Here is a 20,538-nt window from a genome sequence, read left to right on the forward strand (position 1 = left end):
TGGATGAGAGAACAACAAAGGAAGCAAGTCTAAAAGTAAATATCATAGTACCCAGTTCTAATGTAGGTGGGACTGCACACAAAACCATTCATATATAATTTATGTTATACATGAACAGAGAGGTGACATGATCAAATCATGTTAGAAACATGCTGACAAAAGACTTCCAGCAAGCACACTAAAGGTATTTACTACCAGGCGGGTCCTTCCTACCTATGGAATGCTTTAGCAGTATGCATGTGGTATGTCTACACTGCTCACTGTACATAAACCTGGGATGTATATATTTATGAGGAATGACTTCCTAGAAAATATCACACAAGCTATGCAGTTATCACAGAATAAACTGGAGATGTTTCATAATGGAAATAGCCCCATTCATGGACGTAACATTCCATATGCATCACTCAGAGGCTTCGTATGTTAAAATCCGGGCCAGGGTGCATCCTAGTTGAGGCAAGCAGTAGCTGGCAGCAGCCCTGGCAGTCACATACTTCTCGACACTTCACCTGTGTCTTGTGATAATTGTATCTTTGAACATATTAGTCAGGTTTGGTGCTGGGTAAGATCTCTCATTCGTTGGAGTCCAATATACCAATCTGACCCATTGGGTTTTCTCACAATATTTAATTTGAAAAGGAAGAATCAGGATGAATGATATATTTCCTAAACATACCCACCAAAAAAGGGCTACCAGTACTGACAACTAAGTTGCAGTGCATGTCCCTGCTGCCTAGATTGTAGTGTCTAAATACAATTTCCACTAACAGGAATCTGGTTTGTGTGTGTGTGGGGGGGGGAGTGGGACGGGATGGCTGATTCATTTCTGGGTTAGGAAATGTAAGAGATAATTTAAGACATCCTACCCTGCCTGAAAAGAAAAAATGTTTAAAAGTTACCTACAATTAGTCAAAAGAACAAAGGAATGAACTTAAAGGAACTGTAAACAGGCACAACTGGGGTCACGTGAGCAATGAAGAAGGGTGATTGCAATAGCGTGAAGCACCAACATGTGAAACCCACAAATCTTTAATGATGCTTAGAAGCAAAGCAAAAGCAAACAAAAACAAACAAAAAAATGTACTCATTGGCCTCCTTTGGAGGTTACTAGGGTACCAAGTTATTATTTGAAAATACTTCAAAGGAAAAACTTGAGCATTTATCCTGCTTATAAGGACTATGTTTCAGGGTAACCAAATAGTTGATGAGGGAAAGTTTTTCTTCATAAAAGAATCCCAGATAACAAATGCAGGTAGAATTGTATGTTAGATAAGCCATCACTTTGCAATTCTTAGTGAAATCCAGACAACAAACAAAATGGTTGCCAAAACCCCTAGGTGAAATGTCTGTGAGGAATTTTCGCATGGCTGGATCAGGCTGACACCACCCAGCTTCATTGATTCATCACCAGAAGTGGGACAATCAGATACTATATGCAATGCAATGTAAAAGGAAGTACACAATATGCTATGAGATATTCTCAATAAAAAACCAGAGCTGAATCTACCCAAGCCTGTAGAGCTAACTCCCAGTTTACAGACTAGACAACAGACAGTGGAACACGTTAAATTACATTACAAGGATATGACCAACTAGATCCAGAATGTGGGAAACTGTATAGCACAAAGGACATTATTTCTCTAACAAGTAAAATGAAATAAAAAACAAGGGAGAGAGAATTGTTATAGATTAAGAGAAACCTATGATCTTAGTTTGGATACTCATTCAAACAAATCACTTCTAAGAAGATATTTGAAACAGCTGGGAAAACGGAGAGCCTGGGGATTGAGTGATTAAGGAATAACAGCTAATTTTGTGGGTGTTCTAATACTATTGTGGTTTTGTTGGAAAAAAAAAGTCATACTTTGAGAGATACATATATAGGTGAAATAACATGTGGAATTTACTGTAAATACTCTAGGAAAGAAAAGAGTTAATGTGTGTGGGGTGGCAGAGACGCAACAAGAATGGGATTGTAGAGGGCCACTGACTCTGGGAGATGGGTACAGGGGCCCATTATATCCTCTACTTTTGTGCATGTTTCAAAGTCTCCCTTATAAAACATAAAAAAGAATGAATTAAGCTATAGTATTTGGCAAAAACTTAAAAATGGTAATACACACTGGCTCAGGTGCAGGAAAAGGAGCAGTTTCAAAGGAAGTAAACAATTACTTTTCCTAAGAACAATTTAACAGTATGTATCGAATGTCTTTTAAAATTTTATATTTAGTCCAGCATATTTAAAAAACCAATTCTCTGAAAATTTTCATAGATGTGCACAAGGATACATCTAAAATGGTCACCCAACAAAAAGCATTGTAAACAACCTATTTCCAACTTATGACATGTCAATTTTTTTTTTTTTTGAAGTTTTACTTATTTAAGTAAATACCCAGCACGGGGCTCAGATTCAGGATCCCAAGATCAAGAGTCGCATGCGCTTCTGACTGAGCCAGCCAGGCACCACTACATGTAAAATATTTTATAGTCATTAACCATCACATTGTAAAAGAATACTAAATGATAAAGGAAATTGTTCAAGATAAACTGTTAAGGCACAAAATATGGGCTATAAAATATACATTTTGTCCCATTTTAGTCTTCTGAAAACTATGCATTTAGAAAAGATCCTGAGTTTTCTCCATAATGTTTAACAGCTGTTATGTCTAGTTGATGGAATTAAGATGCTTTTAATTTTTTTACACAGTTTTTCTATTTGCAAGTATGGGTATTTATAATAAAGAAATTGTATTTTTGAAAGGTCAAATGTGGATCAATTTCTAAAAGTAGCTAGTAATGGAAATAATAAGTGGGTATGGTAGTGATATCTGAAATAATAAACTAAATGACAGGAGGCTGATGGGACAGGGCAGAGTGGATTCATTAACAATTAATTTTAGAAGGATAGGTATTTAGCACACTCTACTGTGAGAAAGAGCAAGTTGTAAATTTAAAAACAGAGGGTGTCAAGAAGGTTAAAGTTAGAAAAGAATTAAAGTGTATGTGAGCTTCAGTTAGAGGAATAAACACCTACATCAATTTCCTAGGGTGACAGGGAAGGTTATTGTAGCAAAAATCTTAACACAATTCTGAAAATAACCAGAGGAGCATATTAGACAATCTTTCTTGAGTTTTTTTTTTTTTTTTTAGTTTTTTTTTTTTTCAACATTTATTTATTTTTGGGACAGAGAGAGACAGAGCATGAACGGGGAAGGGGCAGAGAGAGAGGGAGACACAGAATCGGAAACAGGCTCCAGGCTCCGAGCCATCAGCCCAGAGCCTGACGCGGGGCTCGAACCCACGGACCGTGAGATCGTGACCTGGCTGAAGTCGGACGCTTAACCGACTGCGCCACCCAGGCGCCCCATTGAGTTTCTATTTTGTGTACCACGCGGACAGATAATTATATACTGGAGTGCAAAAAGAAATGCTAGGATATTACTGTAATACAAACGCAATTCTGATCATTAAATTCAGCTTATGTAACGGGTCAAATCTATTAAATGAATAAGTTTGACATATAAAAATCTAGAAAATCCTATACTACCACACTTCATATATTATATATGGTTCAAAATTAGAAACCAGATATTTGCATCTCTCTACACTGGTTTAAATTTTAGTTGTCTCCTTCCTAAATCAGGCAAAAGCAAAGAAAATGCCCAGACTACCTTGTTTCCGTACTTTCGATGGTTCTTCGTAGTCCTGGTTTTCTGGATTTGGAGATTCTAGAAAGCTGATTTCTTCTGTGACGCTTTCCGCTTCTTGACTCCTGAGGCTGTCTTCCTCTTCTTGAATAGGTGATTCTAATTCTGATTCTTCTGAATCAAGAAAGATCTGACCAGCGACTACTCTGCCTCCTGTGCTGTGGTCCTTTACCGACGACTCATCTGATGGCAAAGGGGTCTGAGAATGTAAAGTATTTTTAGTTTCCAACCTAATTTGATCACTACTTTTATTAATCCAGATACATCTCCTTCAGCTGTGAAGGAGCTGGTCGTCTCTCTAAACTCTGAGTACATACCACTGTGGTATGTATTCATTACACGCCTTCATCACTTGCCTAACCTGACTCTTCCAATTTCAACTTAAATGTTACTTCCCCCAGGAAGCCTTCCTTAATTCCTGAAGTCTGGATTAGGGTCTTTCCAACATCCCTTATACTTCCCCTTATGCTAGCCCTGTACTACAACTTTCTGATTCTTATCTGTTTCCTCAAATCTAGAGATCAGAGATCATAACTGCATGGTTTCCTTGGATACGTAATAATCAGCCTTATTCACTCAATCAACCAATTTAGCTCAACAGATGTATAAAAATTGATATATAAGTGGAAACAAATGGCAGAGGTTAAGCCTTCAAAATTAAAAAAACTTAAAAAAAAACAAATAAAATCAATCTCTCATTAGGCAGGAAAAGTGTTACTGCCTTGGGGCGCCTGGGTGGCTCAGTCGATTAAGCGCTTGACTTTGGCTCTGGTCATGATCTCGGGGTCCGCGAGTTCGAGCCCCGTGTCGGGCTCTGTGCTGACAGCTCAGAGCCTGGAGCCTGTTTCAGTTTCTGTGTCTCCCTCTCTCTCTCACCTTCCCCCGTTCATGCTCTCTCTCTGTCTCAAAAATAAATAAACGTTAAAAAAAAAATGTTACTGCCTTCAGGCTCTTACACAGCACATTTAATTTAAAATTAAACCTAATAATCAACACTGTGAATGAAAACACAGTATTTATTATTCTCCTTCCTACAGGTCAGTGATTCCTACCCCCCCCCCCCCCGGAAGAACTAGTACATTGAATATCAGCTATGCTTTTCTTAACCCAATTCTATGCTCAAAAGATGCAGATTTCATATCCTTTTTAAGATACATGAATTCATACTTTTAAATTGGGCATTAAGTACTGGTCAATGCGAATTTTAGTACACACCTTGGAATCTAAGGATTCATCTTGACTGCCTTCCTCATCTGTAAAGAAATTTTAAGACAATTTTAGTTATACTTCTTGCTGGAAAATTGCAGGTATTATTAAAGCACTTAATAAGTACAACAAATAATAATCAGACACTTGATAAATACACCTAGAATTACCTAAAAATTGCTTGTGTTCAGCAACTGCTCAGAAAATACTAGGTGAAAGCAAAACAAGGGGCTGGCTGGAGTGGTCCTTCTTCTCTCCCCGGGCACAACGGCAGCTCCATCTGTTATACAGGCAGGAAGACCAGCTACCTCTACCACCACCAAGACCAGACACTTCTGCACATAACCATCCAATTCTTCTGTACATATTAAGTCTACTACTAAGAATGTGTTACTAAATTTATAAAAATCAATCTCTGATTTTGTGGTTCAGGATACTACCTATTATTTTCCTCTGATCAGAATCTGGAATTACATAGCTTATCTTAGTACTGATTAGCATCTTACTGTTCACTGAGACTACTAAAAATGGACACTAAGAATTATTATTATGTGACAGTAGAATTGCCAGACTAAGATATTTAGGATTTGTGTTCTACTCTATTCAGGATATAACCAGATACAAATAAAAAGTAGCATCAAACCATCATGTTTCTTATTAAGAAATTAAGATCTCTTATTAAATAAACAATGAATCCAGACCCTGGTTACACCTTTCTTCCAAACTCCTATCTGCTGCTTTGGCTTTGTCCAATTATGTTAACCTTCCTTCTAATCCTCCTTTTGTGCTTTCCTATAACTTCTATTCTGGCAACTTGTCATTCTTTTTTCTGATCTTATACAAACACATTCAACAAACCAGTGTCCATATGCATGTGTTTGATCTTTGTATTCCTGGCCAGTTTAAAAACAACTGCCACATGATCTCTAAGTTGCCTTCTTAGTCTTAAAATTACCTGATTTTATCCAGGAGTGAGCTTCAGTATTGCCTGCTCTGTAAGTTATATGGGAAATTAACCAGCAGACAAAATGCTATAAAACCATGTGATTTTTACCAGGAAATTTGGTGTTCTGGTTGTCATTTATCTTTACTTCATATGGTTACACCCTAAATATTATTCATAACTTGCAACTCTTTCAAGACTAACAAAAACACGCTTTGGGGTTTGTATTATCAAAGTAGTGAGCTAACTTTAAGAAGTATAAGCAACTCATTATGTACAAAATACACAACACTATTTCACAGTATTTCTCTTGAATATTTGAGAAAACTAGTCTACTACTGAGGTTTTGCCATATAAGAAAAGTGCTGTCAATTCACATACTTAAACCATAGCTACTTCCACATTAACTACTTTTAGACTGCCTTCCAAATATGTTTTTTTTCTGATGAGTGGGGATGAGGAAGGTATAGCATGCATTAGTCCCACAGTGCCCATAACATTTAGGTAGTGATGCCAGTTAATGAACAATCATCCTTCATGCTAACTTCTTCACAAGTTTTACCCAAAGCCCAAGTTTTAACATACAGTTCAAATTCCATTCTCAGCAAATCTTGGATAAAGAAAAAAATTCATCTTCATTATATATTAAAGTTGTATGTATGGGGGCACCTGGGTGGCTCAGTGGATTAAGCATCTGACTTTGGTTCAGGGCATGATCTCACGGTTTGCGGGTTCGAGCCCCACATCAGGCGCTGGGCTGACAAGTCAGAGCCTGGAGCCTGCTTTGGATTCTGTGTCTCCCTCTGTCTCTGCCCCTTCCCTGCTCATGCTCTGTCTCCTTCTCTCTCTCTCTCAAAAATAAACATTAAAAAAAAAAAAAAAGGTTGTATGTATGGATGTGTTTAATCACAAACATTAACTAATATATCAAGAGCAGTCATTAAATGCACAGATATATACAGTATATACCTACATACTGAAACTTTAGATGAGCTGGAACTCTTAAATTACTGATCACTAAATCATGAAATTTAGTACCTTCTCAACACAGGTCACATACGTAGCTAATAGGTATATAATACAGACACCTATAAATAAATTTTAAGATATGTACATTTGAGACACTACAAGCTATTAGACGTTTGACTGGCAAAATGTGTTTTTGAACTCCAAGAGACATGGAAACTTGTGACATCAGGGTTATTTCACGTGAATTGCATCATGCTTCTCTCTCTGTCTCTTCTCTCTTCAAACTAGGAATATATACTAAGGTTACCGGTAAATAAGAGAACTCTCTCTCATTTACTAAACTGGGAAAGACTACTCCAGATGGTAGTCTTAAGGCATAAGCTATTTTCTCTTTCAAACTGATATATCCATTCACATAACACTTTTATAGAAGTTGCTATAATCTAGAAACTTCTCACATATAGCAGTCAGGTAACAATTAAAGACACTGAAGTTATGCATAAATAAAAAGAAAATAATAATGCTTTTATCAGAACACAGACAGCAAGAAAAAAATGCAAAAGAATTCAACGAAGAGTTACACATTTCTCATTCAATAGCAACACATCCAAAATATAATGGTTTACATTACTTTAATAATTGTACACCTTCCTCTGAAAAAGACCAATTTTCATTTTCATTATATCAGCTAACCAAACTGCAAAAAGTATCAGGGATATTCTTTCAGGGAAAAGTAATCATCACAGATTCATTTTCCAATTTGTTATGTAAACTAAACAGACTGATGGACCTTCAAACATAGAAAGTATTAAGAGTTTGGCGAAAGACAGCAGACATCCTGTTCTCTGATTTGCCACAGATTCTGTGCAGATCCTACAATACCCCTGATTTTAATTACTCCCAAATCAAGGCCTGGAGAGCTAGCTTCAAAACCTGCCTTCATTACATGTTAATACATACATGGTTCAATACAGCAAGCTTCCTTAGCCTTTTTCTCAACGCATCAAGAGAGAGTAATACCACCTGCCCCGTTGACTCACAATGTTTTAAGGAACAAAAGAACAATGAAATTAAACATCCTCTGCAATCTCAAATTTACTCTTTGAGTATGATAATAGAACTATTATCTGAAACACTTAGCAGTGGATCTAATTTAAAAGATTCTGTAACACTGTTGGCATAAAGAAAAAAAAGTAAACTATCTCTTCCTGTTGAAAATAAGAAAATATGTATTTCTTTTTTTTTAATGTTTTTATTTTTGAGAGACAGAGTACAAGTAGGGGAGGGGCAGAGAGAGGGAGACACAGAATTCACAGTAGGTTCCGGGCCCTGAGCTGTCAACACAGAGCCTGACGCGGGGCTTGCACCCACAGTGAGATCATGACCTGAGAGGAAGTCAGACGCTTAACTGACTGAACCACCCAGGCAACCCAAGAAAACATGTATTTCTAAGTGAGAAAAATTATAGCATTTTTCATTATCAAGAGAATGAAGGAGAAATGCCTTTTTAATGCCCTCCTTTATTTATTCACAGGAAAAAGAAAACATTGCTAATAAAAGTTTCATATTTTTATATGCCTCTAAGACAAGCTATGAAGTAATAGCTACGAACAGTGACAGGATAGATATTTCCTTTGTTGGCCGATTATATTCTAAATGGTAATAAATGCAACTTGCTCTAGGTAACCACTAATATTCAAACTTTAAGTCAACAGAAATTATGACCCAACACTTGAGTTTTAAATAGGAGCAAATCTTTAAATCTAAACTAATAATGAGGTGGACTTCCTGTATGAATACGCAATTTAATGAATAAAAAAGTCAACTAAAAAGCCACGTACTCAATTTCTAAAACTTTACCTCACACAAGTGTTTTACCATATTTGCACTTCATGTGAGTACAGTACTGCCTTTATTGTTTGTCAGCACGCACATCTATACGGTTTTAGTTGTGGCTAAACATGGATTTTGCCTCTGCCAGAGAAATGCTCTGGCACAGTTTAACTACAATGGAAATCTCTGCTTACACCAACACAGTCCAAAGATTTAACATTTCAGTCTTTTTTTTTTTTAATTTTTTTTTCAACGTTTTTATTTATTTATGGGACAGACAGAGACAGAGCATGAACGGGGGAGGGGCAGAGAGAGAGGGAGACACAGAATCGGAAACAGGCTCCAGGCTCCGAGCCATCCGCCGAGAGCCTGACGCGGGGCTCGAACTCCCGGACCGCGAGATCGTGACCTGGCTGAAGTCGGACGCTTAACCGACTGCGCCACCCAGGCGCCCCAACATTTCAGTCTTAATAAACTATTATAACCCGAGAATCCCAACTGTTGCTTAAATGACTTCTTCAAGTATCCTCTCCACTGACATGAAGCTCTAAGTATATGAAATAACTTAATGGAAGATGCAGGAAAATGTTTCTACGCTTTAATTTTCCTTAAATTGTGCAGACTGAACTCAGAGGAATATTTACCATGTTCCTTAAGTAGTTCTTATACGTTAGTGTGAAGAAATCACTTGTGAACTTTGTTAAACTACAGATGGCTGACCTGTTCCAGACCTAAAACTGCATGTTTAACAAACTCCTAAGAGGAATTCCGATGCAAGTGGTCTGAGGTCCATCAGTTACTCTATCCATTACACTCAACAGCTCCATTTCATACTTCTTTTGGTCAAATAAATGCAAGCAGGGCTTCAAGAGTTATGTAGAGTTTTTGAAGATTGGGTTATGAATACAAACCATCACTAAAAGGGGATAAGGCAGACCTTAAAGGATGATGTTGGCAGTTAAGTAACTAGCATATGCTTGTTGCTTTTGAAATGGTATCTCAAACCACATTATGGATAGAATTTTAGGTTTAGACCTCTCATTTTAGAAACAGAATGACGTTATGGCATCGACTTACAACTAGGACAGATAATTTGGGGATTCAAATAACCATCTGGGAAATTTTCTGTTGAAAAAAAAAAAAAGAGTTGACATTTATACCCTGCCTTGTTCCAAAAAAATTTAAAGCCACAGAACAGCTGTCTTGTTAACTAAACTGATTAAAATTCAAAAGCTTTACTGTACTAATTGTTTCTTTACCAACAGTTAGAAACACTGTTTCTTTATCAACATTTTCAAAATAGAAGTTTTCAGATGTAGGCATACTGAACTATTAAAAAATAAAAACCAAACCACAGTATCAATCAGCTAACTGGAAAATCAAGTCAAAGGCATATTTCTATATCTATCCAAAAAATGAAAACGAGTTGCTATACATTTTAAATCTATAGGGACTAAATTTTCTCAAAAATCATAGAGTTACTGTCAACAAACATGGGGCAACTCCAACACCGTGACAGAGGTAAACACCACTTCCTCAGGAATATTTCCTGAAAAGGGATAGAGAGTGGGCACAATTATATCAAAAGTCTTCATTTTTAAATAGACAAAGAGACAAGAGACAACCTCAGGTACTAAGCAAATCCGCCAAACCACTGTCAACATCCTGGTTTTGATGGCCCTTGTGATAGGGCTCAGTGATAGATCACTGGCTCAGTGATAGATCCAGGTGTGTCAATTACTTAACTTACAAATCTCAAGCACATAATCTGTATGAGAGTCGAGGAAGTTCCAAAAGGCTCAGGTACCTCTGTGGATCTAAGCCAGCTGTTGGGATTCATTTCCAGGGTCAATTCCTCATTCGCGAGGAGTCGCTTAAAGTTTGTTAAGTGAGGAGAGGTGTGGGCAGGGTGACCGCCCCTTCTTTCCCTCCCCTCTCTAGCTCCCTAAATACCCGCTCTAGTCCAGGCCAGCCAAAGTCCAAGGAAAGACAACGAGTGACAGGCTAGTGCGAGGTGTGACCAGAGAGAGTGGAGTCTCCAGCTTGAGCCCCCACGGCCCTGCCCCGGGATGGAGGCCGGGGGGCGGTGGCTCCCGGCCTCCAATCCGAGGGGGCGGATACTAACCCGAGGACGCCGAGGCCGAGCCCAGCAGCACCGCACAGAGCAGCAGCGTCAGCCCAACCCGGACTCGCATCCTGCTCTCGCGGCCGCTGCCACCCCCTGGAGCTGTCGCTTTCGCCTCTGCCACCACCAACTCAGCCACCGCCACCGCCTCGCCGCTGCTCTTCCTGCTCTGGTCTCCTTCCTCCGCCCCTTCCCAGGCCTCCCTGCCCCAGTGCGCAGCCAATCCCCGCCCGCCGCCGCGGGCTCCGTGCCCAATCGTCGCAGTCTTCCCGCCCACCCTATTGCTCCGCCCCCGGGGTCATGCATTGACCAATCATTTTGCGAGGTTCCCACACGGGCTTTCCCGGTAGGACCACGGCCTCACCGACATGGCCCCAGCTAATTGGTAGATCCTGGGTTCAACCCTCCCGGAATCCGAGCGTGGGTCCAGGGCCGGGAAGAAAAGAAAGTCACCCAGGACTACAATTCCCACAATGCACTTCATGGGCTTCTCTCGACGTGTGCTCTTGGAAAACGTAGTACATTGTGGGGCAAGATTTAAAAATGCAGGTAGGTGGCTGTCGAAGTTAAGAGAACTTACTTAAGTAACATCTGGGGCAGACATTAATTCAAGGCCACGAACTCAAAGCCTCTCTGTGTGTGTGTGCGTGCCAAAATATGTATCAAGCAACACACATTGTAAGGGTAATAGTGTGCAATGTGTATTAAGCTCTTATTCCTCTTTGTTTTATTTAGAAATTTTGAATGGGACAAAGTGATATCAACACCGAGGAAAAATACAACAGCTAGACTGAGTTCGAAGTATTTTTTTGAACTTAGGTAAAACCGTGCCATATGTACAGAAACCAGGATAGAACTCACTACCTGCCCCCCTTTCCCTGACAAAAGGAAAGAAACCCCGTCCAGTGCAGATCATTTCAATGCTAGTATTTATTTTTAGGAGGACCACCAGATAATAATCATCTGGAAGACGTGGCAACAGCCTTTGCAAAAACCCTTTCAAACACTTGTCCTTATCCCTCTCTTTTTGTGACACTGTTCTCTTCGTTGACTAAGTTCAGGAGACTGGGTTGATGTATTTGGAGATAAATGTGATGGTGATTGATTGCATTGCAGAAAAGGAAAGAGTCTTGTATGATAACTACCAACTTCAGGCATGCTCCCACTTCGGTAGTAGGGCAGTAGCTTGTTGTTCCTGCCCCTGCGTCAAATTGTGTCATTTTGTTTTCCCTAGCATCCACCCACTCTCAACTCAGTCCTGGAACTGAGTTGAGCTCAGTTTGAGGTCAGGGTTCTGGTCAGGACACCGGCTACGTCTTAACACCTCCAGACATTTTCTTCTGTCTTCTTTGATAGAAAGTCCTCTTTTCCAGGACGAGAATAAAAAGTTAACTGCTGGAAAACAACAAAAAACTAATTGCTGTTCCACATTCACATGGGAGGGGATGAAGGAAAAATATTGTCCTATTATTATTGTACTACTGCCTCCTTGGCACTCATCTCTGTTTCTGTCACTACAATGTTTCCTCAGAGTTCCTCTGATTTTAAATCATAGAGTAGGGGTGCCTGGGTGGCTCAGTTGGTTGGGTGGCCGATTACAGCTCAGGTCATGATCTCATGGTCTGTGACTTTAAGCCCCGCATCGGGCTCTGTGCTGACAGCTCACAGCCTGGAGCCTGCTTTGATTCTGTGCCTCCCTCTCTCTCTCTGCCCCTTCCCTGCTTGCTCTCTGTCTCTCTCTCAAAAATAATAAACATTAAAAAGATTTTTTAAATCATAGAGTAAAATCTGGTATATTTTCGTCCCTTTTTCATCTTATCGATCATTGCATCCTAATACTTTGAGCTATGTAGTTACTCTTTTATGTGACTATTTTTCTCTTTCTCACTCAAAATTTCCCTCCTGGGTCTCATTTTCTGTTACCTGCATCGTGCACCTGAGTTCTAGCTATTTTCACCGTCATTCTCCCATGACTCTTACCTAAGTCTCATACAGCCAGATTCATTTTCCTTTCAAAATTAAATTTCAATTCAATTAAAATTAAATTGAAATTCCTACTCGAAAATTTTCAATGACTGCCTTTGTCATAAGATCGAAAAAATATTAGAACTTCTCCTGAAAAAATAGGAACTTGTGCTGACAGTTTTATTTTCTTGAGGAAGTACTGGGAAGACATTTCTGCCTTCTGCGGAAGAAGCAGCGATTATCTGATTGATAGATTAGGGAATGACTGTTCACTGCTTGAGACTCAGCTTTACTTTTCATCTTTTTCTTTCCTATGTGCTTCTTATATTCAAGGTCTGGTGCTAAATGCTGCATGAATACATTTGCCACTTCTCTGACTAATCTCCTGATTTCCACATGAACACACTCTTGCCTTGTCATGGGCTCCTTTACCCTCTCCCCACTGCCCTTGCTTCCTCTTCTTAGCCACAGCCATGGCATCCTTCCCACTTTCACTTGGATTTCATCTTGGCTGAGCCTTCTCTGACCAGGCCAGTTCTCATTATTCTTTATGTCTCTAAGGGTTCACAGAACATTCACAAACTTGCCTTTTAAATGGGATGTAAACTTTCTGAGGCCAAAGACAATTATTTAATTCTGTGCATAGATATATATCATTGGACTTGCCACTAAATAATTTTTGTTGATTGATAGTACACCTTAGTTATAAAGTATTTTAATAAAAATAAGATCTTATTATAGATAATAGATAATTATAGATTATTATTTTAATAGTAAGATCTTCAAAGTCCTTGCTATCTATTATAAGCTTAATCTTAAAATATTTTACAGGGAAATATTAAGGAGCATTTGCACCCTTAGGATACAGGAAATTTACTTCATTCCTCTTCAGCTCTGTAAAATGAGTATATTAATAACATCTTCTTCACCAGATCTGTTGTGAGGTAATACCTCAAAAGAGGTATGCAGGAAAAGAGAATGTTTTACAAATATTATTTCTGATTGATTGCTTGGTTGAAGCAAAGAAGGAAACCAAAATACTACTTTTTATTAAGACTAATAAAACTAGTTTTATTCACTTAATTTGAAAAATGTTTAGAGCTGCTAGAGGTACTGTCTTTAGCCAACAGCGAATAATTGACATCTTCTGAGAATGCTCATAGGACCTTGGCTTTTTGGGGAAATTCCAAGTCTCCAAAACAGGTCTAGTGGGGAAGACTGGTGTGGGAAACCAGATTTATTTTAACAGCCTGCTAGATTGCATGATGATTAATTACTGAAAAGGTTGTGAATTCTCCATGGCCTTACCTAGTCCAAGCAAACATTCATCAAGGTTTCTTGCCAACATTCCCAGTTAAACTTATGTACTCACTCTACTTGTACAAAATTTTAATATTATTTATTAATTCATAGACTTCTTTAATATTTGCTCAGCTGTCTGTACTCTGTTTAACTTGTCCTATATCAACATTCTGGATCAGTGTCAAAGATTTCCAAGTTGCAGAAAACCTGTTTGCTTGGCATTACAACACAGCATAGGACCCAATGGAGGTAGATAATAAGTGCCTTTTCATGCAGAGGACACTGATGTGACCTTATTCCGTTGAAATGAATCAAACAACCAGCATGTATTGAGAACGTCCTGAAAGTATTGAGCACATAAATCCAGTTTGCTCTTTGTTTATGGATAAGACAACCCCCAGAGCCTTTTCCTAAGAATGCAGTGATTGTCATTAACTCTAGTCAAGTATATCCTTTCCTGTGCTATTCTTAGGCATCTGTTTGGTTGACCATGTGCACAGGCTGTCAGCACTTGAACCAACATATCTGCCAGGGCAGGATTAGGGAGAGACAAGGAGCGTAATATTTTCCCCTTAAAGCTTAGAGAATATACTTTCTTTGACATAGATGAGGTAAATTTAAGTCGTTATTTTTGTGTTCACTTCTCATGGATAAGTGAAAATTGAAATCCTTGCACTGAATCATGATTTAGAACCTGACATCTCCTCATGCACATTCTCAGTTCCTTGAGTAAATGGGCAATAGGTTCTTTACTTCATTGTATTAACTGTAATTCCAGGATTGTTTATAGCAGACACATAATTAATCGTCAAATAAACTTTGAGTGTACATATAGCTCTCTAAGGTTATAATTGTCATAAAGATCAGAGTGTAGATCCTGATTGCAGAGCACCGTGTTCAATATACCTAAGCTCTGAAGCTGATAGAATGAATAGGGTGTGGCGTGTGTGTGTGTGTATGTGTGTGTGTTCAGGCTCTACTAAGTTCAATCCTGAAGTGACATTTACTTTGGAGGTGTATATCCTTTCTAAGCAGTGTTGATTCATACCAGATAAAGGAAAGGCCGAGATACCTTTATACCCTGAAGAAATGGACAGGCATCTTTTGGTCTAATTTTTTCATAGATTTATTAACTACAGTTCTGGAGAGAGACTGGATTAAAACTAAATTTCAATAAGAACTTGATTAAGTGAACCTTATAAAGTGGAGATAAATGCTTTAGAGCTCCCATTAAATTTAGAATACTTAACTGAATAGACGGCAATGTATTTAATCAGTGAATGTTGGGTTAAGAACATTATATTCATAGGATAATCCTTCCTTCCTTCCTTCCTTCCTTCCTTCCTTCCTTCCTTCCTTCCTTCCTTCTTTCCCTCCCTCCTTCCCTCCCTCCCTCCTTCCTTCCTTCCTTCCTTCCTTCCTTCCTTCCTTCCTTCCTTCAACAAATATTTTCTGGGCACTGTCAATGCCTTTCTGCTAAAGACCACTAGGGACACCTCTGTAGTTGAACACATTAGGTTTAGTACTTACTAATGAGGGAGAACACATGCATGGCATCTCTCTCTGTAAGGAGGCTTTAGAAAGAACCTATTATAGGATTTGGACTTTGGTTGGGTAATTGGTGGGAGGATCCAGGAAAGTTGGGTTTGGTCTAGATTGGATGCTGTTAGCAGTACCCCCGATTTCTATGATTTGGTAGAAATCAAGCAGTAAACCTTATCTGAAAGGAGAGGAGACTAGAATGAGGATGAAGCAATCATTGGTGAAGAAACAGTAGTTACTTATTTTCGCCAAGAGATGAAGTGTTTGGTACTTTGTGGATGACACAGGGAACTTGTTTCTGTCTGTGCTTAGATAAAATCGTGAAATGGTTTGCTTTGTTTCATTTAATCTTAGTTGCAGAGTAGCCTGTCTGTTGTTGGTATTCTGTGATTGTTTATGTCCAATAGGAGGAGAACATGGCCTGGTTGTGAGTGTCAGGCCGGCTTCTGCTTGTCAGGCGTTCCTCTTTTTCTTTCTCAGCACCTACTGTTGAGGTACACCAGGTTCTTGGTGCTGAGGATTCAGTGATTAATAAAACAGACAAAAATCATAAGAGTGTACATTCTAGAGAAATAGAATAAAAGAAATAATTATAATTATTTAGAAGGTGATAAGTACTACAGAGAAAAAGCATAAATAGTACAGAGGGGAATAGGGTACCGGGGGGTGAGTGGGGACCACCATTTACATTTAAAGCAGGGAGGTCAGGGAAGACTTCCCTGTAAAGCTCACATTTGAGCAGAGACTTAAACTGATGAGGAATGAACCATGAAGACATGGAGTGGATCTAGCTGTTCTGATGGGTTCATTGTGTTTTTTTTTTTTTTTTCAATATATGAAATTTATTGTCAAAATGGTTTCCATACAACACCCAGTGCTCATCCCAAAAGGTGTCCTCCTCAATACGCATCACCCACCCTCTCCTCCCTCCCACCCCCCATCAATCCTCAGTTTGTTCTCAGTTTTTAAGAGTCTTTTATGCTTTGGCTCTCTCCCACTCTAACCTCTTTTTTTTTTTTCCTTCCCCTCCCCCATGGGTTTCTGTTAAGTTTCTCAGGATCCACATAAGAGTGAAACCATATGGTATCTGTCTTTCTCTGTATGGCTTATTTCACTTAGCATCACACTCTCCAATTCCATCCACGTTGCTACAAAGGGCCATATTTCGTTCTTTCTCATTGCCCTGTAGTACTCCATTGTGTATAAAAACCACAATTTCTTTATCCATTCATCAGTTGATGGACATTTAGGCTCTTTCCATAGTTTGGCTATTGTTGAGAGTGCTGCTATAAACATTGGGGTACAAGTGCCCCTATGCATCAGTACTCCTGTATCCCTTGGGTAAATTCCTAGCAGTGCTACTGCTGGGTCATAGGGTAGGTCTATTTTTAATTTTCTGAGGAACCTCCACACTGTTCTCCAGAGTGGCTGCACCAATTTGCATTCCCACCAACAGTGCAAGAGTGTTCCTGTTTCTCCACATCCTCTCCAGCATCTATAGTCTCCTGATTTGTTCATTTTGGCCACTCTGACTGGCGTGAGGTGGTATCTGAGTGTGGTTTTGATTTGTATTTCCCTGATAAGGAGCGACGTTGAGCATCTTTTCATGTGCCTGTTGGCCATCTGTATGTCTTCTTTAGAGAAGTGTCTATTCATGTTTTCTGCCCATTTCTTCACTGGGTTATTTGTTTTTCGGGTGTGGAGTTTGGTGAGCTCTTTATAGATTTTGGATACTAGCCCTTTGTCCGATATGTCATTTGCGAATATCTTTTCCCATTCCGTTGGTTGCCTTTTAGTTTTGTTGGTTTTTTCCTTTGCTGTGCAGAAGCTTTTTATCTTCATAAGGTCCCAGTAATTCATTTTTGCTTTTAATTCCCTTGCCTTTGGGGATGTGTCGAGTAAGAGATTGCTACGGCTGAGGTCAGAGAGGTCTTTTCCTGCTTTCTCCTCTAGGGTTTTGATGGTTTCCTGTCTCACATTCAGGTCCTTTATCCATTTTGAGTTTATTTTTGTGAATGGTGTGAGAAAGTGGTCTAGTTTCAACCTTCTGCATGTTGCTGTCCAGTTCCCCCAGCACCATTTGTTAAAGAGACTGTCTTTTTTCCATCAGATGTTCTTTCCTGCTTTGTTGAAGATGAGTTGGCCATACGTTTGTGGGTCTAGTTCTGGGGTTTCTATTCTATTCCATTGGTCTATGTGTCTGTTTTTGTGCCAATACCATGCTGTCTTGATGATTCCAGCTTTGTAGTAGAGGCTAAAGTCTGGGATTGTGATGCCTCCTGCTTTGGTCTTCTTCTTCAAAATTCCTTTGGCTATTCGGGGCCTTTTGTGGTTCCATGTGAATTTTAGGATTGCTTGTTCTAGTTTCGAGAAGAATGCTGGTGCAATTTTGATTGGGATTGCATTGAATGTGTAGATAGCTTTGGGTAGTATTGACATTTTGACAATATTTATTCTTCCAATCCATGAGCAGGGAATGTCTTTCCATTTCTTTATATCTTCTTCAATTTCCTTCATAAGCTTTCTATAGTTTTCAGCATACACATCTTTTACATCTTTGGTTAGATTTATTCCTAGGTATTTTATGCTTCTTGGTGCAATGGTGAATGGGATCAGTTTCTTTATTTGTCTTTCTGTTGCTTCATTGTTAGTGTGTAAGAATGCAACTGATTTCTGTACATTGATTTTGTATCCTGCAACTTTGCTGAATTCATGTATCAGTTCTAGCAGACTTTTGGTGGAGTCTGTCGGATTTTCCATGTATAGTATCATGTCATCCTCTTCCGTGACCTCTCGTCTGTGCTTGGCTCCAGAGACTCCGTTCTGCTAATCCTCTGGCGGTTTTCTGGGTTATTTAGGCAGGTGTAGGTGGAATCTAAGTGATCAGCAGGACGCGCTCCTATGCCACCATCTTCCTAGTAACCTATTGTGGTTTTGATTTGTGTAACATCTGAAATAAATAGAACATAATAAATAAATACATACATACATACCCTTATAAATAAATAAATAAATAAATACATAAATAAATAAATGTATGTCAATTCCCCTTCAAATAGAAACTAAAAAAAATTTTTAAAAATGGGGACATGAAGAGCCTTCCAGGAATAAGAAGCAGCCCCAATAAAGGTTCTAAGACAAGAGCACGTCTCTTATGCTCCAAGAATAGCAAGGAATCCTGTGGCTGCAGAAGCAGGTGAAGGAGGAGATGGCAGGAGAACGGGAGCAGAGCAAGTCCGAGAGTGACTCGGGCCAGATGGTGTAGGGATTTTAGGTCAATATTAAGGGGTAGTCAGAATGCTACTTTTTATGACTCTGAGATTGGCTCTCTTGAAGTGTGGCTTGGATAGTGGCCTGGAGCTTCCCCCTCCTGCATGAAAATAAGCAAATAATTACATAATCCTTTTTATTAATAGTTTGGATATAATGCTAAAGTAACCAATTAAAACAATTGTACTCAAAAGTTTGATTCAGCAGGAGTTAGAAACTGAGATGGTAAGTACAAAATTGAGATGGTAAAAGAGAAAGATCTTCAAATAAGGATCCCCAAAATATTCAAATAATATTATTGTAAATGCAAGTCACATGGAAGTAAGTTTAGAAAACATTTACAATGCAAAATAAGTTTTTTTTAAGTGTATTTATTTTGAGGAGCTCGTGCATGAGCAAGTGGGGGAGGGGCAGAGAGGGAGAGAGAGAGAATCCCAAGCAGGTGCCCTATGCAGGGGCTGAACTCACAAACCATGAGATCATGACCTGAGCCAGAATCAAGAGTCAGATGCTTAACCAATTGAGCCACCGAGGCACCCTTTGATCATTTCCTACCCTTAAAAATTTTTTTGAAGGTTTTATTTTTATTTTTGAGAGAGAGAGAGAGAGACAGAGAGAGAGACAGAGACAGAGGAGACAGAGGATCTGAAGCAGACTCCACATGACAGCAGAGAGCCAGATGCAGGTCTAGAACTCATGAACCATGAGATCATGACCTGACCTCAAATCTGATGCTTAACTGACTGAGCCACCAGGCAAACCTGATCATTCCCTATTCTTGAATAGGTTCCCAGCTATGCCATGTTGACTTCACATAAATCCACCTTGAAGGACAGCATTGACAAAAAAAAGAAATGTATGTATTATGTATATACTAAGATATACAATAAATACGTATTTCATATATGCATGAAAAATGTTTGTACACATTGGGACAAATGTATATAATTAAAACAATTGAGAATAAGTTGCAGGCATGATGCTTCTCTAAACATGTTAGTATTTCCTGAAAACAAAGAATTCTCTAACATAGCCACAGAACTATGATCAAAGTTAGAAACTTCACACTGATTCAATACTATCATCTAATTTACAGACTTTATTGATCTTGTACTGACTTGCCACAATAATTTCCTTTCTAACAATAGAAAATTCAACATCATCAGTTGCATCCAGTTTGTCACATCTCATTAGTGTCCTTTAACCTGGAACAGTTCTTGAAAGTGTGTGTGTTTCTGAACCACTTGATACTAATAATTTTTAAGTGTATAAATAAGTTATTTCATAGAATTTACCCTAATGTCAATTTGTGTTATGATTAGATTCAGGTTATGTACATTTGGGAAGACCACCACAGAAATGATGCTGAATTCTCTTAGTGCATCATGTCAGGCACCAAATGCTATTGGTTAGTCCAAACTCTGGCAATGATAATGTTAATCAATTAGTTAAGGAGGTGTTTCATTGTATTTACCTTTTGCAATTAATATGTATCTTGAAGAAGACACTTTGAGATTCTGCAAATATCTCACTATTCCTTAAACATTCACCCACTAGTTTTACCATGTATATTCATGATTCTTGCCTGAATCAATAATTACTATGACAGCTGCCAAATGGTGATTTTCTAATTCTATCATTCCTTCTACATTTATTATTAGCTTTCTAGCGTAGGC

The 20,538-nt window shown here is 38.8% G+C and overlaps 1 protein-coding gene and 1 long non-coding RNA gene across 3 annotated transcripts in view; one reads left to right on the forward strand and one right to left on the reverse strand.

Moving 5' to 3' along the window:
• SEL1L (SEL1L adaptor subunit of SYVN1 ubiquitin ligase) overlaps window positions 1–10,957 on the reverse strand; it is a 54,321-nt gene extending 43,364 nt beyond the window's left edge. Inside the window, exons 1-3 of the mRNA XM_040477925.1 lie at window positions 10,784–10,957; window positions 4,923–4,960; window positions 3,672–3,906 (exon numbers count right to left, since the gene is read on the reverse strand). Coding sequence (XP_040333859.1) covers window positions 3,672–3,906; window positions 4,923–4,960; window positions 10,784–10,853 — 343 coding nt within the window. The 5' untranslated portion in view covers window positions 10,854–10,957. The remainder of the gene's footprint in view (window positions 1–3,671; window positions 3,907–4,922; window positions 4,961–10,783) is intronic.
• Window positions 10,958–11,212: 255 nt separating this feature from the next.
• The window catches only part of LOC121032144 (uncharacterized), a 48,335-nt gene continuing 39,009 nt past the window's right edge, over window positions 11,213–20,538 (forward strand). For both annotated transcript variants that reach the window (XR_005791102.1, XR_005791101.1), the window contains exon 1: window positions 11,213–11,332. This is a non-coding gene — a long non-coding RNA (uncharacterized LOC121032144). The remainder of the gene's footprint in view (window positions 11,333–20,538) is intronic.

Source organism: Herpailurus yagouaroundi, unplaced genomic scaffold, assembly GCF_014898765.1.
Source record: "Herpailurus yagouaroundi ecotype Mexico unplaced genomic scaffold, PumYag 141, whole genome shotgun sequence".
Lineage (NCBI taxonomy): Eukaryota > Metazoa > Chordata > Mammalia > Carnivora > Felidae > Herpailurus > Herpailurus yagouaroundi.